The 24212-nt window shown below is 48.2% G+C and overlaps 2 protein-coding genes across 3 annotated transcripts; both read left to right on the top strand.

The window, feature by feature from the left end:
- Positions 1 to 805: 805 nt before the first annotated feature.
- Positions 806 to 13525, top strand: ZDHHC24 (zinc finger DHHC-type containing 24). Of its 2 annotated transcripts, none has more exons than XM_060269952.1 (4): positions 806 to 1121; positions 2791 to 3068; positions 4049 to 4361; positions 13480 to 13525. In XM_060269952.1, exons 1-3 carry the CDS (start codon positions 841 to 843, stop codon positions 4357 to 4359), a joined length of 870 nt encoding a protein of 289 aa, XP_060125935.1. In that variant the 5' UTR covers positions 806 to 840; the 3' UTR covers positions 4360 to 4361; positions 13480 to 13525. The 2 variants fall into 2 exon arrangements, with proteins under 2 accessions (XP_060125935.1, XP_034953689.2); XM_035097798.2 differs by lacking the exon at positions 13480 to 13525 and adding an exon at positions 5704 to 7305.
- On the top strand, positions 8875 to 24201 carry TSGA10IP (testis specific 10 interacting protein). Its single transcript, XM_060269953.1, has 8 exons — positions 8875 to 9054; positions 11756 to 11917; positions 13484 to 14216; positions 15559 to 15778; positions 16989 to 17156; positions 18621 to 18720; positions 19371 to 19495; positions 21401 to 24201. The coding sequence occupies exons 1-8, from the start codon at positions 8905 to 8907 to the stop codon at positions 21444 to 21446; spliced, it is 1704 nt and encodes a 567-aa protein (XP_060125936.1). The 5' UTR covers positions 8875 to 8904; the 3' UTR covers positions 21447 to 24201.
- The last annotated feature ends 11 nt before the right edge of the window (positions 24202 to 24212 follow it).

Raw genomic sequence — 24212 nt, 5'->3', positions numbered from 1 at the left:
GGGGGAAAGGAGGGGGGGGCGAGTGAAATCGCCCTTAAAAGAAAAAAAGGGAAATCCCAGTGAATTGTATTGCCAGCTCCCTTTCGTCCAGTGTTTGACTGGGGATTGCGAAGTCCTGACACGGACTCCACACTGACTCTGAACTGGCGCTACCTTCCAGCCTCGGGGAAGGGGAGCCTGGGCTGGGGAGAAAAGAGAAAGAAGCGGTGCGGGGTGTGCGTGTTCGTGCAAAAGCTTTGGGCTCGATCTGGCTACGGCAGGGAGCTCTGGATCACTTCAGCCGGCGGTGGCTGGGAGCTTTGGGGCAGCCCCGCAGCGAGAGCAGAAGGCTCGGCGGCATCTCGGGGTCCCCAGTGGGTGCCGTCCGCCCACTCGCAGAGAGGACCTACTTGCCAGCTCTGCAAACTTTGATCTGTGGTGTTGATTTTTTTTCTTGATTTTTTTTTAATAACTTGGTGGGGTTTTTTTATAAAAAAATCATTTTTTAAAAAGTGGCCCCGGATTTATTGAAAATAATCTGGTAACCTCAGGGTGGAGGCCCTTAGATGTATGGTGTGCAGCAGCTTAAGTTGCTAATGTTTTGACTCCGTGGGGCTTCTGAGCCGACCTACTAAATATTTATTAAATAGGCGACTATAGTCACATTGCAAGGTAAGTAAATCAAGCTCCCCACTGACGGAGAGGAATCGCTGTGAGGTAAACACAACGCGTGGGCCGCCTCACGTGGCAGATGGATTGGCTAGCCGACTCGCCAATCACACTTCTAAAGGCGGCACCGAGTGTCCGCTCGCTCTTTGGATTGGCGGAGAAGGCTTCTTCCGGTGTCGCGCGTGCGCCGCTATGGCCGGCAGCGGTTGGGAGCGGAGGGTGCTGCCCGTGTGCGTGGGGGCGGCGCTGGTGGGCGCGCTCGCCTTGGAGGTGATCGCGGTGCTGCTGCTTCGGCAACGCGGAGGCGCCGGCGAGCGCGGGAGCGAGGCCCGTAGGACAGAAGCATTCCCATTTGCATCACTGGCATCGCTGCTTTTCCTGCTGGGGAACGTGCTCGAGAACGCACGCCGTTTCGTCACAGCCTCGCCCAGCACGCGCGGCGTTATGCTGGCGGGGGCGGGGCAAGGATGGGAGTGAGTAGGATGGTTGCTTCAGCGGACGGCAGCCAATCAGAAAAGGGTGTGGGGGTGTGGAGGCGGGGTTTGGGGAAGTGGCGGGAAAAGGGTTGGGAAGGCGCTTTTGATAGGCTAGGAAAAGCGCCTTGGCCTGGCGCTCGGCACATGCTCAGAGGCACACTTCTCGTTGGTTTTTATTTTACCAAAGCTTTTTTTCAGGGGAGGAAAAGCCCTGAGGAGAGCAACAGCGCCAGTGAGGTTTGGGGTGCATTAAAGGGAAAGGAATCGAGGAGAAATCGCAGCTGCCAGACAGGAGGTCCCATCACTTAAAAAGGGAACCAGGTAGCAGATAATGGGAAAGACCCCTGAGAATTTCGGGGTAGACAACTCTGTGTTAGATGCTCTGCCAGAGTAAACAGTACTGAAGCTCATATCTTAACCTGGCAGCTACTGGCATTCCTAAATGTATTGCAGGCTTGCAGCACATTTTTTTGTTTTTTTTGTAAGCAAGATCCTGCTTCATTAAGACGATGGAGGCAAGTGTGTGTGTGAGAGAGAGAGAAAACAACCAAGGGGCATTTAGAGAAATGGATTTAATATGTAAGATTAAAAAATGAATGAGTATACTGTACAAGCAAAAGAGGAATATCGTAGAATGAATTCCTCAGTGGCCACAAAGAATTGGGTATTAACTGCAGCAGCACTTACATTGTGCAATTCACTGCATTTGTATGCTAGGAAGGTTTTTGTGCCTGATTTTAGATGCCAGGTTAAAACATGTTATTAACAAGAGCTTAACCTGTCATGTGCCCTATTTTTTTGTTCCTCTGATATTTGCCTCTGTTTGTCTTTGAATTTCGTCTCTTAGGTTGATTTTATTAAGTATGCTGCCTTGAGAAGGTTTTCTTCTTAATAGGGCAATGTAGAAATTAACATATAAACAAATGAAAGCATATCAGGTAGAAATAAATGGGACTAATCCCCATTGAATTTAGTAGACCTTAACTTATGGTTAGGGGGAAAGGCATGCTTCCTGTCCCCACAGGTTCTTTGCATTATATATATATATATATATATATATATATATATATATATATATATGTTGCCCCCTTTCATGTATTTATTTGTTTCATCAGTTTTATGCTCCACTTTTCAATCAGTTGATCAGGGTCATTTATAACTGGTTGAAAGAATACTCCCTCACATACCTGTGACACAAGCTGGCAGCCTTTAATCCTCTGGCTGCTTGACAGTCCCAGGGAAGCCTGTATTTGGAGCAGAGTATTATTTCCTGCAATGGAGGAGAGAAGCACCGTCCCCACAGTTGCTCCTTCTGTGGCCAATGGTTGGGGCTGGGTTCGTCTCCCACTTGCTGTGTGATCTTTTCCCCGAGGGGCCGAACTGCCAAAAGGCATTTAACCAGAGTTGTTAAGAATAAAAAAGCAACATTGGAAGCTGCTTTATGCCAAGTCAAACCACTACGGTAGTTTAACCCAGTTTCAAACAAACTGATGGGCAATGGTTCATCTGGGATTTAAGCGAGGTTCCCCCACCCCTTCCTCCAGATGCCAGGGATTGAACATGGGACCATTTGCATGTAAATCATATCCTCTGCTGCTGGTCTGAGTGAGTGGCATAACATGAGCCCAGTACAAACCTCACCGTCCCTCCTCTCTCTCTCTTTCAGTTACTGCTACTCCTGCCAATCTCACGTCCCTCCCCGCTGCAGCCACTGTTTCTCCTGCAACATTTGCATCCTGCGGCGCGACCACCATTGCACTTTGCTCGGCCAGTGCTTGGGATACCAGAACTACCGCTACTTCCTTTGCCTGCTGCTACATGGCTCTGTCGCCTTGCTGTACGGCTGCATGATCAATGCTGATGTGGTCCTATCGCTGCTCCAGGAGGGCACCTCTGTTCAGGCGATGCTGCTGCTACTACTTCCCTGGCTTATGTTACTGATGGGTAAGATTCATTGGCGCCGTACAGACTCCATCACAGGCCTACGGTTGCATGCTGGAAACTGACGAAATAGGCCTCTGCACCACTCTTAATAGTACCAGCCCTGCTTTTGAGAGTACAGGCAACTCCCCTCTTACGCGGGGGTTACGTTCCAGCGCCCCGCACGCATACGGGAAAATCATGTAAGTGGGGAGCGCCCCCTAAACACCCTTGAAACACCCTTGGTGCCTCTCTCTCCAATCCAGATCAAAAATACTGTACCAAAAATATCCGCAACTGGAGTTGAAGCTCTGGGGCTGGCAGAAGGCTAGAGGATGTGCAGAAAGGCTGCTTCTGTGTACTGCATGTATCAGCTGTTAGGCGGAGAGGCTGAGCAGCCTAAACAAAGCCTCAGTGTGCCTCTGGTCTCTTTGGGGCTTCCACTGCCTTGTCCTGTTCAGGCTCTGGGGAGGGTCTCCTCACGAGCCATGAGTACTCTCCAGCTCTCTTCCTCCATTTCCTGGTATGAATTAAATTACTTCTTTCCCAGTGCCACTATACGTGGTTGTAGGTGCACAAGTGGGGGTGGGTGGGTTCCTGTATCTGTGGACAGGGTTTAATTCAAGCCCAGGCTTACCTCAATCGGTAGAGGATGAGATACTTAATATCAGGGTCATGGGTTCGAGCCCCATACTAGATGGCTCTTGTGGTCTCTTCCAACTCCACAATTCTATGATTCTACCTGTCCTGGGACCTTCTGCATTCAAAACAGATACTTTACCACTCAATAAGGTCTCTTCCTCGAAAGATAAGGCATCCCTTCCGCATTGGGAAGTGGGGAGCGAAAAGAGGCATTTCTTGGAGAAGCTGGAATGGAACGATTTTGAGGAGAGGCAGAGACAAAAGTTGCTGGTTTTCCAGCAAAGCAGATGGAGGGCTCTTGGGGTCCCATCTTCCTCTCTCTCCTTTTCGTAACTAACGTAGCTCTTGGATCTCTCTTGTAGGGCAGGTGAACATCACAATCTTCATATTTGCTTTTGTGACTGACGTCTGCATTGTTGGCTTCCTCTTCTGCACGGGCTTCCTGCTCTTTCACAGCCTGCTGGCCCTGCGTGGGCAGACGACCAATGAATGGTTCGAAGGAGATCGTCAGTACGACTTGGGCTGGCAAGACAACCTTCGGGAAGTGCTGGGGGATCAGGGGCACCTGGTGTGGTTCATGCCTTTCATTGCTTCCCCTTTGCCGGGGGACGGGATCACCTTCCGAACTAAGTGCCCCCCATCTGAGCCACTCCCCAAATCCCGTGACCTCTAAAGGTGGGTTCCAGGGTGCAGGTTGGGACTATGTATAAATGCACTTCTTATGCAAGGTTGACCAGAAAAAAGCAATCAGTGGGCAAAATATTTTTTTTTAACAATAATAATGCTTGTTGTTGTTGTTTAGTCGTGTCCGACTCTTCATGACCCCATGGACCAGAGGTTTGTCCAGCGCTTTCGCATGTTCAAACCACTGCACATAACTTACTTAGTTGTAATCCTTACAATAACCCTGTAAGGCAGGTTTGGGGGGGAACGTTGTAAGCCAGTGGACCCTGGTTTATTTGCAAATGGTGGGGTGTGTGGAAATGTTAGGAAACGGCAGCAGTCCTAAGGCAGTCCTAAGGCAGTCCTAAGGCACAATCACTGCAAGGCCTGTGAGTCTTGGAAGCTCAGAACACACAAGGCTACTTTTCTCAAATCTTCTTTCTCCAGTATTTGATATAGCCACACACTTGGTCTCTCCCCCACCTTGACTCCAAGAAGAGCTCTTCTTGTGCAATTTACAGGAGCAGCAGAAATACAGTAAAATATTATCTGCAGAAAAATGACCACTTATAATTACTATGAAGGAATGCTAATAATGACCCACACACTACTCATCCATTCTGGGTAAAGGTAAAGGTAAAGGGACCCCTGACCATTAGGTCCAGTCGTGACCGACTCTGGGGTTGCGCGCTCATCTCGCATTATTGGCCGAGGGAGCCGGCGTATAGCTTCCAGGTCATGTGGCCAGCATGACAAAGCCGCTTCTGGCAAACCAGAGCAGCACATGGAAACGCCGTTTACCTTCCCGCTGTAGCGGTTCCTATTTATCTACTTGCACTTTGACGTGCTTTCGAACTGCTAGGTTGGCAGGAGCTGGGACCAAGCAATGGGAGCTCACCCCGTCACAGGGATTCGAACCGCTGACCTTCTGATCAGCAAGCCCTAGGCTCTGTGGTTTAACCCACAGCGCCACCTGGGTTACTTTTTGTTAATCTGAAGCATTTTGACCTGCTCTTCAGCTGAGAGAGGCTCCCAGAGTGGATTGAAAAGATTAATAATAAGACAACCCTTGTCTTCAAGCTTAAGGCAGTCTTGACATAAAAGGAAAAGCGGGGGGGGGGGGGAAGGAAAAAAGAAAACCTGGACACTATTTCTTAGTTGTTGTTAATTATTTCACTTACAAGGTTCTCAAAATGACCATCTGGAATGGAAAGAGTCCAAGGAGGGGAAGAGCCAGGGATTACTGCATTTCCCAACAGAACTGATAGTAGCCCTATTTCTCTTTCTCTCTACTGCAGCCTGATAGCAGACCATGACAATCTCTCTTTCTCTCTTTCTCTTTCTCTCCTTCCAGGTTTCCATTCTGTGTTTTGCAAGGGGAGTCGAGGACCCTGTGAGGGGAGAACGATTAGCTACACCTCTGCTCTCCTCCAAAGCAGATGAGCTGAGAGATGAATTCTCAAATGTTTTGCTCCCCTGTCATCAATAGCTTTTTCCTTTTGGGGTGCTGGTGACATATACTTCCATCTGATTTAGTGGCTTTTGGCACACACGGGATGCTTTTGAGGGGCCCCAAATGGTTCACTTCAGTGGTCTGGAAGGAGGTCTCCGTGGGAGCTTAGCCATCCTGCTGGCCTAAGTTCCACCTGGTGGCTGAGGTTGCTGGGACCAAATTTATTCACTGCCTTTCAGATTTGCATGGTGCTTTTCCACCAGCTTATTTCAATCCACAGCTGTGAAATGTCACACACCCCTTCCTTACTCTCTCAGACTGGAAGGCGCAGGGAGAAGCTAAGAAAAACTAGGCAAGAATTGCGGTGGAAACACAACACAAAAAATTGTAGTAGGTGCGATGGCTTTACCTGTCACTCTCTTCTTGGCATTTGTGAGGTTGGTATCTCATTGACATAGGGAACTTGCTTCTGCCAAAAGCGAGCAAGAGATGAGTGAAGGAATTCTGGCGATATTTATCCCTTTCCTTTAGAATTCTGCCAGCCGCCTTGCAATGCTTAGGATCCTTCCACATCTTAGCTCTGCTTTTGTGCTTTGGCCTTATTACCCACTGAATCCTTACAAAATGTTGCCTGCCTAGAGGTCTGCACTGCTGCAAGCCCACAAGATGGAGTGGGCAGATCAAAGAAACAAGATTCCTGGCCTGTTTTCGAATAATGTTTCCAGTAATGTAGGGTGCGTTAAACGGCCTTATTTGGAGTTGGAGAGTTGGTTCACCTAGCCTAGTATTGACGGCTCTGATGGATAGTGGCAATTTCCAGACCAGCTACATGGATGCTTCAGCTGCAGAGGCTGAGAATTGAACCTGGGACCTTATGCATGCAAAACAGGGCTCTACCATTGAGCTTCTGGATGATGTGGGCACTCCCTGTGCCCTGAGAGGTGGGGTGTCAGGGCATCCTTTGCAGGAGATGGTGGTTTGGAGGCATCTCATTCGATGCTGAGCAGGCATTATAGGTTGGCAACATTAGACAGAAACAGTACTGTTCCTTCTTATGGATCTATTGTGCTTCCCTGAATTGCAGCTGTTTTGAGAGGACAGCGAAAAGGCAATGACGGAAATCCGAGCTGCATTCCAGAAAAGTTGTCAGCCCACACTGCTTGTAGGTGGTTTTAATTTCTAGGTACTTTCAATAGTAAATCAGCCACCAGTGCAAACAGCCCCCCAGAGAGGAGGGCAAGAATGCTGGGCTCTTGAGATACCCACCTTTCCTTGTGGCCATGAGTAATGGAGATGTGGGTTTTAATCCTGTTTTAGCTGTGAGTTCCCTGGGTTAGTTTGGGGAAAACTGCTATTCTCTTCTGTTTCAGCTTTTCATCTGACATTGGGCCTACCTTTAGATGTAAATGCACCTTTATACATTAAAATGCTATTTAAAATGATAACACAATTATCTTGTGACTACAGTTTTTTAGATACTGTATATATAAATACATAAACACACACTCTCAAGTGGCATTGCCTTTCTTGAAAGGTTCATCTAGCTCAGAGATGGGAACCTGTTGCCTTTCAGATGTTGGATTCTATAATTCCCATCAGCCCCTGCCAGCATGGCTAATGTCAGGAATGATGGGAGTTGTAGTACAGCAGCATCGGGGTGGGGGACGCTCAGGTTCTCCACGCCTGATCTAACTCCACACACTGTTTCCGGAAGTGGCCAGCTACATTACAGTGATTGAGAACAGTGCTTCTCAGACGGTGTGGAAGCCAAGAACCCCAATATATTACCGTACTTCTGCCATGTCAAGTCGCTCGAAGGCTGTTGCAAACAGGCTCTGGGGTGGAAAGGCAAGCTTTAAATGAAAGCCCAGCATGGGTTGCCGTGGACCGGGAAAGCCTTGCCAGAGTAATTCATGTGTTGGTTACTTCAAGACTGGATTACCGCTATGCACTCCATGTGGGAGCTTCCCTTGCGCTTGATGTGGAAGCTGCAGGTAGTGCAGTCTGCTGCAGCACGGCTGCTGACAGGAGTGAGGCCTTGTCAGCCTAGAACACCTGTGCTCAAGACATCTGCGCTACTTGCTGGTTTGCTACTAAGCCAAGTTCAATATATTATTATCACTATATCAAGCCTTTAACAACTTGGGACCAGTTTACCTGCGAGATCGCCTTACCTCACTGTCAGAGGGTCGTCGTGGCTACTCTAGAGTAACTCCGCCTGAGTCCAGCTTGTCTTCAAGGACGTTTATTGTGCTATTTATTTACAGTGTAGAGACAGCTTAAAACATGACCTCTCATCCCGAATCAGAATCCGGCAATGGCGTACGTCTGTTCCTATGCCAACAAAGTAGTCTGGGCACCCCAAAACGCTGCTCCCTTGACCTGCGTTGCGGCACTCCTTACTTCTTGCGCCGGAAGGAGTGATGCCCTTTCAGCTTCCTCCCTGAGCGGTCGGTGCCCTGGCTCTGCAACATCTCTGAGCATCTGCCTGCATCCCTCCCCCCTCCTCCCGAGCTTTCCCATTGTTCCTCCCTCTGATTTCTCTCCTCCTCCGAGTCTCTTCCTCCCCCTCTGGCTTATATTCCTTGAATGCTTAAAAATCCTGCTATTGCTTATTTTATGACTACGTCTTAAAATAGGGGAAACATGGTATCTTGGCTCAGAGGTCACATAACTCCGTACCCACTGATGAAAATAGGGACGTCCTACCATACCCCTCAACGTTCTCTGATGAAAATAGGGACATCTTAAGGAAAACCAGGACATTCTGGGATCAAATCAGAAACTGGGACGGCTTCTATAAATCTGGAACTGTCCCTGGAAAATAGGGACAATAGGAGGGTCTGGAGTAGGGTTGTGAATTTTTCCTGATTTTCCTGTTTTATCTTTTGTAAACTGCTCTGAGGTGGTGTTTTTTTGTTTGTTTTGTTTTTACAATCGAGCGGTGTATAACTTTAATGAAATAAATAAATATGAAAACCCCTGGCTGGGGAGAGCCATGCATTGTTCTGGAAGCTTGCCACTCTAGCTGTTCTGGAAGTGGGCCGGTTGCTATGGTAACTGGAAAGCTGATGCGTCTCCTTCCATGTTGTCGTGGGCACCATGTTGAACCCTCATCGCCACTCAGTGCTGACCAATGCCTGTGTCAAGCCCTCAGTGGACCCTGTTAACCGGATCGCCGGCACCATCTATGAGCCAAAGGGGCGGGTGCGGCTTTTGGGCCTGATATCGGAGAGCTCCCCTCCACAGCAGGTTAGCTTGGAGAGGGCAACGGGGGTTTCTTGCTCACATAAGCGGAGGCCATACTTTGCACACACAACAAGATTAGCACTGTTTTAAGATGCTCCTCAGGCACTGTACAAACAAAGAGGTGAAGTCACGGTTTCTCCAGTGATATTTGGTGTGAGGAAAATTTGGCCGTCCGTAGTTAAACTACAATGCCCATCATCAGCCCTATGAAGCATGGCCAAAGGCCTGGGACTATAGATGTTTTAGTTCAGCAATATCAGCATGGCCAAAATGCTTCTGTGCACCTCATATACTTTCCAAGCATGTTTCCCTTGCTACTGGGTGTGTGTGTGTGTGTCTGCCTCATAGGGATGTGTAAGCCTTTGAAAACCAGAGAAGTACAGCCATACCTCGGTTTAAGTATGCCTCGGTTTGAGTATTTTCAGTTTCAGTACTCCGCGGACCCGTCTGGAACGGATTAATCCACTTTCCATTACTTTCAATGGGAAAGTTTGCTTCAGGTTAAGTACGCTTCAGTTTAAGTACTCCGTGGACCGTCTGGAACGGATTAATCCACTTTCCATTACTTTCAATGGGATAGTTCGCTTCAGGTTAAGTACGCTTCAGTTTAAGTACTCCGTGGACCCTCTGGAATGGATTAATCCACTTTCCATTACTTCCAATGGGAAAGTTCGTTTCAGGTTAAGTATGCTTCAGTTTAAGTACTCCGTGGACCGTCTGGAACGGATTAATCCACCTTCCATTACTTTCAATGGGAAAGTTCGCTTCAGGTTAAGTACGCTTCAGTTTAAGTACTCCGTGGACCGTCTGGAACGGATTAATCCACTTTCCATTACTTTCAATGGGAAAGTTCGTTTCAGGTTAAGTACGCTTCAGTTTAAGTACTCCATGGACCGTCTGGAACGGATTAATCCATTTTCCATTACTTTCAATGGGAAAGTTCACTTCAGGTTAAGTACAGACTTCCGGAACCAATTGTGTTTGTAAACCGAGGTACCACTGTAATGTGAATGTGTGCACCAAGGCCACACCAATCGTCAGGTGTGGCCATGCCACTGGCATGCAGCTCTCAGACACCCACCCATTGCTGCTTGTGGCCCTTGGAAGCCAGAGGATTTCCTGCTCCTAGCCAGAGAGTGATGGGGCCCAGGTGAATGATGGGAAATTCTCAGTTGGTCTGCACTGGAATCGTTCCCCTTGGACTTGATTTTGTAACGTACCAGAAGTTGTATGGCGAGAAGAGAAAGGGTGCAGAATTCAAGTGAACACATATGCCTAAATATATTTTTAAGCCTCAGTTTCGCAGTATGCCAGTCAGTAAATCGCACAGGTCAAAGCAAAAGCACGATGCACATTGCTTAATTTACTTTGAAATGCAGTAAGGCAGTCCCTGCTGCAATTAGGGCATGCTGAATTTGTCAGCTTACCAATTCCCAAAAGGAGAGGTGCTAAAAAGTTGTAACATGACTTGGGAATTCAAAATATATTGCTTGGTTATACTGATTTAATTTAGTTTGGATTGGTATGTAAAATGTGTGTGAAATTGCATAGAAATCATGACAAAAGATTGCCAAGTACTTGCAGTTGTATATTATATATTAATATTGTTTTTATTTATTATTATTATTATTTAGCATGTCTGACATTTTCAGAAGGTAAAATTAAAATTCATTGGTTTTCCTAAAGCAATTTATTCTATTTACAGGTAGGTAGCCGTGTTGGTCTGACGTAGTCGAAACAAACAATTAAAAAAATTCCTTCCAGTAGCACCTTGGAGACCAACTAAGTTTGTCATTGGTATCTAAGGTGCTACTGGAAGGAAATCTTTTTGTTTTTTGTTTCAATTTATTCTATGCTTCATAAAATGTAGACTTACCAAGCTCCAGACACAAAAATAATAGCAGATTTTGAATTCCTCACACCCAAAAAGGTATTTTTAAGGCTCCTCACTGAAGAAGTTAACAAAAAGTAAGTTCCACCCTGTAAAATGATACATCCTACTGCTGTATTTAGGACAGGCTTCCCCAAACTAAGGCACGGGGGCCGGATGCGGCCCACGAGGCTCTTTTATGTGGCCCCCCGCCACCCACTGCTGCCGCCTGCTCTTAAGAGTGCAGCTGCCCACTTCCGGGTTGCCGCTTCTGGGTTGGAGGAGGCCCATGTGCATGCGCATAAGCTATTTCTGGTGTTCCGATGACCCGGAAGTGTGCTGGAAATCGTGTGTGCACACAAGTATGGGTGCACGCTCCCACATGCTCTGGCCCACAGCGCGATTGGTGCTGGCGGCACCGGCCCTTGGCAATGTAAGTTTGGGGACCCCTGATTTAGGAGGCCTCATTCTGCTGAGTGGGTTCTTGGGCATCTGCCCCAAAGTCCTGCCCGGATGGTACCACTAGAATCACTGCAGTCATTCCAGTGGTAAAGCAGTGGTAAAACCACCACTGGAAAAACACTGCATTTTACCAGTGTTTCCTGGCTCCTAGGTTTTTGGGTGGGCCCTCAGGTATGACATTCTTGGCTCCCCACCCCAACCCAGAAGAGCAAACTGAGGGATCTCTTACTTTCCAACCGATCGTCTCTGTGCAAAGTGGAAACTGTGGTTTGGTTTAGACGGTAGGCCCTCTGCTGGACTCAGGGTCCTGGTGCCCAAATGCATGACTCTGGAGCCAGCCTTGGTGCTATAAAATGTCTCTGTGTGACTCAGGAGGACTACCTGGATGCTGGTGATGGGATGTTGATCTGTATGAAGCGGGCAAAGAAGAGAGGCCCTCACCCCGCAAGGAAGCCCTGCTGGGAGCCTGAGGAAACAGCCCCAAATGCCAACAGCATCTCAGACATAGAACCGGAGCAAGAACTGAGCAGGCAAGTTGTTGCTGTGGGCCTAAGGAGGGTCCCATCCACAGCACACGTTTAAAGCACTCCTATACTTGCCGATCAGAAGGTTGGCGGTTCGAATCCCCGCGACAGGGTGAGCTCCCATTGCTCCGTCCCTGCTCCTGCCAACCTAGCAGTTCAAAAGCATGTCAAAGTGCAAGTAGATAAATAGGTACTGCTCCGACAGGAAGGTAAATGATATAACAATCGTGGCTTCCCCCCCCAAAATCCCGTAACTGTAGTTTGTGAAGGGTGATGTGAGGGGTCTTCTAACACAACTCTCAGCGCCTTTAATAAGCTACTGTTCCCAGGGTACTTTGGAGGAATCCTAAGTAAGGAATGGGTTGTAATTCAAGGGAAAGGTACCTGATTCAGAGCAGGATTTGTTTGTGCTTATCGCTTTAAAATAAACAACCTGCCCAGTCTGAGGTCTTACAGAGAGGTCAAGTTTTGAAAGCAGCATTTTTACAATTTACACAGTTCGAAGATGTAGTTAACTCTTTATTAGCAAAAACATGATTCCCCCAAGACTTGGGGTTGAGTGTCAGGCCTAATAATCAGAGCAGCACATTCCCAGTGGTCTTCCTCCATGAAAATCAGTTGCCGAGACTATGCCTCCTCACAGCCTTCCCCCTCCACTGCAGGGCTTTCCCCAAGCAATCTGAGACTGCTGCTGTAGGCAGCCAACCTCTCCTCTGCCCTTTTCATGCCTCTCCAGGTTCTGGGAAACAAGTGGGGAAGAGAGATTGTCACATCAGGAGGGGGAGACACCTGTGATCCTTCTTCAGCAGGACTCATCTCTGTCTCATCACCTCCCTCCTCTCCTGCTTCAGCTTCTGTCTCTGATGCTGGACTTCTCTCTGCCACAGACTCTCCCTGCTCACTAAGCCCTGTTACCTCTCCAGCTTCCAGCAACTCCTCTTCCCAGTCCTCTCCCTCCAACCACTCAACATCATCCCATCATCACTCCACAGGCTGTGAGGCTTCTTCTCTGAGTGGTTCCCCAGCTGGTTCCTCCCACCATTCCTCTGCACCCAACCAGTCCATGACATAGAATCATAGAATTGTAGAGTTGGAAGGGACCCTGAGGATCATCTAGTCCAATCCCCTGCAACACAGGGACATATAGCTGTCCCGTACAGGGATCAAACTTGCAACCTTGGCATTATCAGCTCCATGCTCCCACCAACTGAGGTTCATGAGTGAAATGTGCATCAAATGCTGCAATTGTACTGCAGTTCTTTTAAATTCTCTTTGCCACTGAGCCAAAGTCCTTCAATAGCACCTGCCTCCGTGGTTGTGTCACACCCACTAATGTGATTGGAATGTAGCAGGATGCGCCCCCCCAAAAGAGAATGCCAATGAAAAACCTGTTGTGATTCTGTGTGCTATTTGACAGTGGAGGAGCAATGGCTGGATAGCGCTAAATAGAGCTAAAAGCTGCCAGTCTGGAAGCGTTTTGACTATCCAAATCAAAGTTGGGAAGCAGAGTTCCAAAACTGGGAGGTGGGGAGACCAGGGTTGTGTCCAATCTGAGTGTTGCATCCCCCCTAGGCAGCCCCCAGTACCTCCCACACCAGATGTCAGCAATGCCTCGCCAAGCCCGACACCAGTTCCCGCATCTGCCAAGCAATCTCGACCGGGTTCCTTCCCCTTCCACTGGATGTGGGAAAGCATCTCTGTCAATGGCCAGGCCATGTTCCAAGACCGGCTCCTGGAGAAACCCAAGAAGAAGAGGTCCCCTCAGACTTCTGTCACCACCTTCCGTGAGCCTCCCTGCACACCAGAGCCGGGAAGCCCGAGAGCCGGCAGCCCTAAAGGCGGCCATTACTCAAAAGACCCCAAGCCCTCGAATGCCGTTCCTGAGGATCCCTGGCCCACGTGCCAGAAGTGCCACCGACAAGTGGGCCCGCCTCCCGGGAGCTCCCTCTTGCCTCTCTACTGGAAGATGGACGCCCGGCAGGAGGCTCGGAAGCGGCAGATGCGCCAGGAACGCCAGCGCTGGCTGCATCTCACCCAGCAGCTCCTGAGGCTAGAGGATCAGGGCCCCAGGAGCAACAAGCAGTTCTCGCTCAAGCGGCTGGAAGAGAAACTCCGAGCGGAGCTCCTCTGCCTGGCCACAGAGCCCGAGGAGCCTGCTCCCCAGAGGGAGGCGAGGAAAGCCAAGGGCCGGGCCCAGGCCAACAAGGAAGAACAGCTGACCTTCCAGCCCATCATCAACCGCAGGATCCCCAATTTCAAGAGTCTCCAGAGGCGCTTCCAAGAGCAACTGGAGCAGAGGAAGGAGCAAGGTGGGGAGCAGTAATTCATTGATAATGGGCAAGTTGGGGGGGGGGATAAGGTCAAGATTAAAGATGGTATCCAACTAAGTCCGACTCAGTTGGTCAAGTGAGTTGTTGCTGTTATAAGGGGGGAAAACCCAGCTCCTTTTCCCTTATGGGTTATTCCAGAGCCCACATAGAGTTCTTAAGTGGTTCCCTATCTGTAGGAGAAAATAACAGCCGAGTAAAATGAAAAGCAAAGAGGCTAGCAAGCCTGATCTTTATTCAGGGAACTGTTGCAACAGGGTCCCCACTCACCACATGCAGGAGGGAGGAGAACCCTGAACAAGGGTGCGCAAGCCCATATATAGCATAGCTGCCAAGTTATCCCTTTTTTTAAGGGAAATTCCCTTATGCTGAATAGGCTTCCTCATGAGAAAAGGGAAAACTTGGCAGCTATGCATATATAGACTTTTGAAATTGCCCACCCTGTAGCCCAAGACCACCACCCCCCAAAAACAATACATACATCACAGAAGGAGGTGGTCTACAGCAGAGGAGGCAGTCTACAGCAGAAATCCTGTTTGCCAGGATACCTAATAATCATAGCTGCCAAGTTATCCCCTTTTTTAAGGGAAATTCCCTTATGCTGAATAGGCTTCCTCGTGAGAAAAGGGAAAACTTGGCAGCTATGCTAATAATGGTCACTGATTGCATTACCTGGGCAGCCTGACCATTCTTTTACAATGGTTAATGCTTTAGTTCCTGAATCCAGATCACAGGCTTACCCTATTCATACACAAATGTGCCTTTAAAACAGGATTTGCAAGCAAAAAGACAATGGGAAGGCTTTCCCCATTTGCCTCCTGTACTGCAGAGGAATATTTGAGGTCATTGAGAGATTCAAAATGGCTTCAAGATTGTTCTCCTATACCATTTCAGATACATGCTTCATGTATTCAGATATATGTGCATTTATGAACATTTAATCTATATCTGAGACCTTAAAATTCCTATAACATTATTATTACTATTATTACATTTATAGCCTGCCTTTCCCCCTAATGTGTGCTGGCCTCTTTTTCTCTTCTCTCTCCTCCACTCTCTGTTTTCCTTTCTTTGCCTTTTCTCCCTTTTTTCTATTTTTCAATAGAATGGATTATAAGAGCAATCATTGCCATTTAAAGTTTACTCGTAATCCGATGTATCCTTGTAAACGGTGCAGTTCCTGTTTGGATGTTTGTTTCTGTTTCAGTTGTCATAGTTTCAATAAAACATAATTTACATTAATCAATGCGTTGTGAAGTGATGATATGCGGGCAGGCGGGTTGGGACAGGTCACGTTAATGCCTCTTTGCTCTCCTCCGCCCAGCAAAGCTGACCATCTGTAAGCCTTTCCGACTTCACTCCATGGGCAGCTCCCAGCAATTCTCTGGAGAAGAGGACAAGCAGGACACAGGAGACCCGTATTACGAGGTCCGGCGGTTGTATGGGATTCACTGGAGGGCCCATTCTTGCCCAGACTTTGGTCCCCCCATGGTTGCTCCAGTGATGCACACCAAGACCTCTGACAAGCGGCAAGAGGCCAACAGGTAAGCAGGGCACCTGGGGAGGGGGGTGGCGGTTCCAAAATCTTTGTGCTATTATTTCCCGCAGTCCAATGACAAAGGCCCAGGGGGTTGCTTGGGGGGTAGGTTGCAAAATTTTCAGCTAAGCATTAAAACAAAACAAAAAACCCAAAAGCTGACTTTTGCTAAGTGAAAGCTAGGGATGGGGGAGAAATTAAATTTATTTTGTGTTTAAAGAGGAACCTAATTCGCCATTTCTGAAACAGGAAACAACACACCTTTGAAATACTCACTTCCCTAAATTTTGCAATTCACTTCTGCAGCCAAGTAATGTGTAGAGAAATGCACACACTAACATACAGTGTGCATAAAAATGTCTATCTTAGTGAAAATAAGACAAAAATGTGATTTTATTGGGGAGAATTGCTTTGCAAAAATGCATATATTAAGCAAAACAAGCAGGTACAGTCGTACCTCGGAAGTCAAACGCCTTGCGAGTCGAATGTTTTGGCTCCCAAACGCCACAAACCCGGAAGCGAGTATTCTGGTTTGTGAACGTTCTTAGGAAGCCAAAAGTCCAACACGGGTTCCGATTGGCTGCAGGGGATTCCTGCAGCCAATCGGAAGCCGCGCCTTGGTTTCTAAACGTTTTGGAAGTCAAACAGGCTTCTGGAACAGATTCCGTTCGACTTCCAAGGTACGATGGTGTGTGTATATTAAGGGGGTGAAATCATACTAAAATACTGGTGAATCTTCACGAGGACCCCTTTTTAAAAACAAAAATCACAAACTGATGTGGAAAAGTGGAGAACGGAACTTCAGGTAGGAAAAATGAGAGACTGCAATAGACAGAATGGCTCATCCTTGAGACACCGTGTTTACCGAGTGTCCATTCATCCAGTCCTTACTGAGCATTCCTCCTGTTTGTGGCAGGATTATACCACAGTCAGCATTCATCCAGCATGGCACTCATCCCAGTTTGCTTGCAGAGCATTTACACATCTTCATTATTCATTGCCCTCACCCTTTGCAATCCATTTCTCCGTCGCTTTCCTCCCCCTGCTAAAAAAGTCAGCCTCTTTTTTAAAAGTGGTTTTGCTGTGCTCGGGCGATAGAGCCCTTCAATCCTCTTTATCCAACCTAAATTCCTGACCTGCACTTGAACACAATGCCAGCCTGCCTCACCTCACCTCTAGAGCCTTCCCCGTGCCCAAGGTTGGCCTCTTTTTGTTAGGATGCTCTTGCTGGAGTGGGAGAGGCGGGAACGGAGGGAGAAGCGGCGAGCCGAGCTGCGCAGGGCGAAGGAGCAGCAAGTGCAGCGGGAAGTGGCCAAGTGCTTGGCGACCTACCAGACCATGGACCACCCCTCCGTGTCATTGCAGAGAAAACGGGAGATGCTCAGGTAACCTGCCGTGAGGTTTCTGCAAAGTCCCTCTGGGCTGTGGGGCAGAACAGGGGCTGGATATGCACCATACCTTGAAAGTGTGGGACTGTTAAGGATAGTAGGAAAGTATATATCGATTAAATATTATCCTTCACTCACGCTAGTGAGTCATGTAGCAGAGCAGATTCCCACCAATACAGCAGTAAACTAGTTTGCAGATTCATTTGAATCTCTTTAGTTAAGCAATCTAGTCTCGCTTGCCCAGATTGGATTATTCCTGGCAAATCCCCTTTGGTCTCTCTTAAAAGAATCAAGACACAAGAGTTTTAAAAGTAACAAGAAGTTTACTCACATTCATTTCACAGTATAATCCCGGAAGGCAGGCTTTATCTTGTAATTACAGAACAAAGTGTGAGTTCATCCCATATGGAGATTGAGGCCATATACTGCTGGCTGAGAGCCAGCAGACAGCAAAATACATTAAGAGAAGAAAATGGCATCAAGAGAAAGATGGCTGCGTGACTCGACTATTTTATGGAGTCGGCCAGGGTCACGCCAAGCTGTCTGGTCACATGTAGGGGGAGGATGCTCCAGACCAGTTATACTGGCTGGCATAACATCCCCCTGCCTGTGTCCACTCTAGGGAAACAAGGAATGTTGTATTTGACTGCTCGAATGGATTACGTCCCACAGAAAGCACATTCGGAGCACCTTCACCATCCCCAAAGAACCCTGGGAACTGTAGTTTACCCCTCGCAGAGCTACAGTGCCCAGAATTCTTGAGGCGGGTGGATGTGCTTTAAAGGTGTACACAGCCTGCTTTCTGGCTTGCACTCGGCTGCCAACTAGGGTTGTATCGAGGACTGCCAAAATTATTACACAGCAATCTTCATAAAGCTGGAAGGAGCAATTCTGCTCTTCAGCATGATAGAGTAGTGGGGATTCAAAGTTCACCTTCAGAAAGTAATGGCACTGGTTTCTGGGAAGATTGAGTTCAAGAGCACGTTCCTGCCGGAGGAAAGTACTTAAGGAAGGCAACAGAGCAGAGCTGCTGAGGGTGTGTGACTTGGTTGAGGGGGTGTGGCCTTGGGAGGATCCCGAGGGCCAGGCAGAAAAGCCTGGAGGGCCGCATTCCTGGAATATTCTTCCTGGCAACAGCTCCCTCCCCCTTTCTGCCACTATCTGACTTTTTCAATCTAGAGGTGGATTGAACCTGAGTTGCCCAGATAGCTCAGTGGTAGAACATCAGATTTATAATCTCAGGGTCATGGGTTCAAGCCCGATGTTGGGCAAAAGATTCATGCATTGCAGGGGGCTGGCCTAGATGATTCACGTGGTCCATTCCAACTCTATAATTCACACAAAGCAGGTGTTCTGCTTACTTACAGGGGAAGCAGGCCTGGTTATTTACAGGTTGGGGTAGAGGGATCAGAAGAGGAACTATACAGCAAAGACCTACCAACCTCTCACTTTGGTGTGCAGGAGGCAGGAGAAGCAGCGCATGGAAGAGTACACATTGCAGCTGCAGGAGATGCAAGACCGCGTGGAGAGCAGACCTTTCTTGTTTGAGAGAGTCATGCAGGTGACACGGGCAGGGGGCTGGGGTGGAGGGGAGGGGAAGCAATGGGTTATATAGCATAGCAGCTTGAATGTCCGGTTCAGTGCGAGGAGACACAGCTTTGAGTTGTCCACTCGGCCTTGATTTATCAATGCGGAAAACCTTAAAGCAAAATTCTAAAAATATTATTTCAAGCACTGATCTCAGGGTTCCCGGGAACAGTATCTTTCAGCCCTACGTAAGCAGAAATGCTCTTAGACCGGCACACGTTGCCACGGAGGGCATTTCGCAAACAGGAGCTGCCACCGAAAAGGCCCTGTCACAGATCCGTGCCAACAAGGCCTCGCCTGCTTTGCTGTGTTTGCTGCCATGGGCACCTTTGGGAGGAAGAGCTGACTATAAACAGAACAAATGTCAATGGGCAGGGACTTCCAGAGGGAAGGTGCTGGCCACACCGAAAGATCAGTTCCTTGCAAGGCGATCAAAGTTGCCTCCTGGCCTTTAACTGTAAAGGGAAAGACTTGTTGCCTTTGTTCTGGCAGAGCCAGCAGAATGACAGCAGAGAGAGCGAGAGAGCACGGCGTGTGGCAGTAGGGCCATTTGTATGGGGTTTTTAAAAAACTACGCTGCCTTTGGCCTGTCTGCTTCTCCACTCAAGCCTCTCTCCCTGCCAGGCCAACGCCCGCCAGGCTGTGGAGCGCCGTTTCTCCCAGGTCCTGGCTGCGCTGGGGATCGACGAAGAAATGCTGTGGAAGCATGCGGTGCGGCAATCTGCTCGCAAGTCCTCGGGCAAAGCCATGTAAGGAAGGTTGAGAGGAAGAGGGTGGCTGGCCGGAGGCCTTCTTCCCCTGAGTGAAAACAGATATTTCCCCCTTGTCCATTTGGAAACCATTAGGGACATGGGGTCTTTTCTGCATGCCAAGCAAGGGCTCTAGCACTGTTAGAATCATAGAATTGTAGAGTCGGTAGGGATCCCTGGGGTCATCTAGGGCAACCCCCTGCAATGCAGCCGTTCCCTAAAGAAGAGGAGCTTATGCACCCGGGATGGCCTGCTGGGACTCCCTAGTGCAGCCCATCCCAGACGCCCGTGAAACCCGCTTGCAAAGAAAGAATCGGGAGCTCCATTTAATCTCCAGATTTTTTATTGGGCACCAAGAGAGAGCAGAACTCAAAGCAATGGCTTCAAGTTACAAGAAAGGAGATTCCGACTAAACCTCTGGAAGAACTTTCTGATAGGAAGAGCTGTTTGACAGCGGAATGGACTCCCCTGGAAGGTGGTGGGCTCTCCTCCATCAGAGGTTTTTAAACAGAGGCTCAATTGTCGGGGATTCTTTAGCTGCCACTCCTGCATTGCAGGGGGTTGGACTAGAATATCTTTAGGGTCCCACCCAACTCTACAATTCTGATTCTATGAAATGCTGGTGTGCCCACTGGGGCTGATGTCAATTGCAAGCTATTGATTTATATATTTTACATGGGCCTGTGTCCCGTAAAGGCCCAGAGGCATTATGGAGAGTAGGCAGTGGGGTGGCTGCCGCCTCAGCTTTTGCTTTCCAGCACACATGCCATGTAAATGAAATAAGTGGTAAGGCAAAGGGATCCTTGCCTGCTGCCACCTGCAAAGCTTATTTGGGTGGCCTGGGTACAGTGGCGTAGCAAGGGTTGCCAGTGCCTGGGGGCCGCACAGAGTGCGGTTGGGAGGGAGGGAAACAGAGTACTGCACATGCACATTCAACTGCCTAACAGCGTCTGCATCACCCAGGAGAGATAAGAAGAGTCACTCTGTTGTCTGGAGAAATTACTTCCTGGTTCACATGGAGTAGCCGTTTTCAATGGAGCTGAGTGTCAGAAGCGTGCAGCTATGTTGAGGCAGCACCGGGTATTGACAGTGGGCGCCCCTAACAATTTTGCGCCCAGGGCAACTGCCACTGTGTCACCACCCTCCACCCCGTGCTACATCACTGCCTGGGTGGGATGCGAGGAGTGTGCAGGCATGGGGAGTGGATTGGTGTGTGTGCATGCATGGAGGTCCCTGGAAAGCCCTTCTTTCAGGAGGCCATGGGTCCTGCTTTGCAGAGGACAGCCCCCTCTCCCCTCTGTTGGAAAGGTTGCACGGTCGATGTCTAGATTAAAAACAGTCCATGCTTTAAGCCAAGGTTGGTTTAAAAAGCTGGGGCCATGAAAGGTTGCCCATCAAACATTAGTACCTGGACAGCAGTTCTGGCCTTTCTATATACAGTAAACCCTCGGGTTACGTTGCTCTTGAGTAACGTAAACTTCGGGTTGCGAAAGCGGCAAACCTCTGGATATGGATTTTTTGTGGTGTGCACGGACCCCCAGAATGAATTACCGTAAATTCGTATCCAGATGGTCCACTGTAGTGGGCATCTGGTTGGCCATTGTGAGAACAGAGAGTTGGGTTAGATGATCCAATGGCCTGATCCAGCAGCTGACCCTTCTTTTGTTCTCACGAGCAGGCACACAGATCACCTTCTCGCTGTCCTATTCCCCCCCAGTGGCGAGGTATATTGTGTTTCTGTTCACACTATAGAAATTATTTCTGCATGCGAGTTATCTGCAAAATTAGCTCATGCAAATTTTATGTGCATCGGCACCCTCTTTCATCTTGTTTTTTTAATTATTTTTTGGCAATGCACACCTGATGCCTTGCCCAGGACCTTCTCAGACCTGTGGTATGTTTCAGGCGTAGGAGGACAGAGTCTCCAGAAGATCTCCCAGAATCGACCTGAAAGCAAAGCCTGGCAGCCAGAGAAGAGAGAGAGGGAGAAAGAAAGGAAGGAAGGAAGGAAGGAAGGAAGGAAGAAAGAAAGAAAGAAAGAAAGAAAGAAAGAAAGAAAGAAAGAAAGAAAGAAAGAAAGAAAGAAAGAAAGAAAGAAAGAAAGAAAGAGGGAACCTTGCAGCCAGATCTGCACCTTCTGGACCTGTAGTCATGAGGCACCTAGAAATAAAACTAGCTTTGGAGACAAGAAAGACTCAGCCTGCTCTGAGGGGGGTGTCCTGGGCAGTTGAAAATGGCTCTTGGTTGTGATGAAAGGTGGGGAATCCTTTTCAGCTCGAGGGTCACTTTCCCTTCTAGGTAACATTCCAGGGGCCACATGCCTATGGTAAGTAGGGCCAAGGGCAGAAGTGGATGGAGCACTCATGCCAGAGTGCCAGAATGAAAGCTGCTTGTGTTTTGTCCCACAAGATCACAAAACAAGCATCATTTAGTTTTGTGCTCGCATGCAGGCGCAAGAGCTTGGGACCAAGAAAGGAGCATCCCTATTTTGGTCCCCATGATGTTGGAGGGTATGATTACACTACTGTAATCATACAGTACAACCATACAACCAGTTTCTGAAACTTTCCCCACCTTCTTGTAGTGGGATTGGTTTGTTTTCTGTTATTGGTTATGATTCCTTACATGGTCTAAAAAGAAAAGCTAAAAATAAAATGTGGAGAGGGGCAGGAGATCTGTGGCCGGGGCCTTGGGCTCCATAGGTTGTCTTCCAACATTACCGCCTCTTGACATCCTTAGCATCCTCTGCCTTGCCTCACAATGGCATCACAAAGAGCTGCCAAGGCTCCTCATTCGGAAGCCTGGGGCCTTCCGTGTTCCAGGTTCGCCACAGCCCAGACTGGAGAAGCAGACTGGGAGGACATTTCTAGGCAGGCGCATCTGAGCTGTGAGGGCTCCTTCAATTCGCCACCATGGATTACCGATACCTCACTGTGCCCTCCATGTCCTCTGTGCCTCAGATGGAGAAAGTGATGCAGTTTCCGACCCAGGAGAAGGGCCAAGCCGGAGTGCCTGGGACTGACCTTTCCGGCCTTGGACCCTCACCCCACCCTGAGGTTTCCACAGTCCTGGCCGTCAGCTCCATGTCGCACTCCATGAGAGGGTCTAAACGCCACCGGAGAAGATTTAGCAATCAGAGCAGCAGGTCGAGGAGAAGTTCCAAATCTACACCTGGAGGGATGAGAGTCAAAAGTGAGGGGGCGATTCCAGGGGTGCAGTTTGACTTTACATAGGTGCAGCAGACCTTCCCACCCCCCGGACCATTTTTAGATGGCCATGTGCTTTATACCGAACCGGACCCCTGGCCATCAAACTCCGTCTCTCTGTCAGGAGTGGGGAGCCTTTTCTAGTCAGAGCTCCAGCTCCTTAGCTCCAAAAAACCCTGGCAGGATGGTTGGAGGGGAAGTTTACATGGGGATTGATCTATTGGCAGAGTAGCTAAATTGCCGCTAGGAAGCCAGATCTGACTCTTTTATTGAAATTAAAACAAGGTTAAAATATTCAAAGCTTTCACTTGCAGAACACCGTAGCTAAGGAAGAATATATTTACATTCACATACTTATCCAAGCATGGGAATTGTTCCCCCCCCCCATAACGTTTATTTGAGTCTTAACACACTGTCGAATCTAATGTGCACCTCAGTTTTCAGAACTTTGAAACCATGTGTGTGTGTGTGTGTGTGTGTGTGTGTTTGTATCTATCTATCTATCTATCTATCTATCTATCTATCTATCTATCTATCTATCTGTCTATCTGTCTATCTATCTATCTGTCTATCTATCTACTGTATCTATTTGCTGGTGAATGTAAATGTGCCATTGAATCTAATGCACACCTTAGTATTTGCAATGTAATTTGGCCAAAGAAGGTGAACATTAGATTTAAGTAAATACCGTAGTTGAAGATTCTTCCGTAAATATTCAAACTAACTCGGTCTGTCTGTCTTTCCAATCCTTGCACTCAGCCTTCTGTACATTACCCAGCTAACCCATGCAGCTCCTTCCAAGAGGTTTCCACTTCTCCTTACGGCCTCTTTGGGAGAACACCAGATTCTGTACTTGTTTTTGTCACATTCATTCACAGACAAACATTAGCACTCTTCTCCTCTATTGCATATCAGACCCTGCAGGTGTCCCTATTTTCCAGGGACAGCCTCGGATTTACAGAAGCTGTTCCAGGTTCAAATTTGATCCTCTATTCCTTAGGACGTCCCTATTTTCATTGGAGAAATGTTGGCGGGTATGGAGTTATGCAACCCCCATGCCAAGGAGATAAGTAAATATGCAGCCTTTAGAAGACATCTGAAGGCAACCCTGTATAGGGAAGATTTTTAATGTTCAATGTTTCATTATGTTTTTATATATGTTGGAAGCTGCCTACAGTGGTTGGGGCAACCCAGGCAGATGGGTGGGGTATAATAATAATAGGATGTCCCTATTTTTGTCGGAGAAATGTTAGAGGGTGTGTTGCATTTAGAGAGTTCTCTCTTTTCTTCAGCCTTTCTCCCAATGAGCGCCACCGGAAATGTGGGAAACATTCCAGAATTAAACACACATTCATGCATTTAAGCATTCCCAATTTCAGTAAAATAAATCACTGTACTTAATACGGTCTCCTCTGGAGGAGGAGGAGGAGCTCAGCCTAACTCCGGGAATGATTACTTGGAACTGTGGGACATTCAGCGGGAAAGCTCAGTTGGTATAATAATAATAATAA

The sequence above is a fragment of the Zootoca vivipara genome, chromosome 17 (genome assembly GCF_963506605.1).
Source record: "Zootoca vivipara chromosome 17, rZooViv1.1, whole genome shotgun sequence".
Taxonomy (NCBI): Eukaryota; Metazoa; Chordata; class Lepidosauria; order Squamata; family Lacertidae; genus Zootoca; species Zootoca vivipara.
Note: the sequence above shows the minus strand (reverse complement) of the source record. Positions and strands in the feature narration are given on the sequence as shown.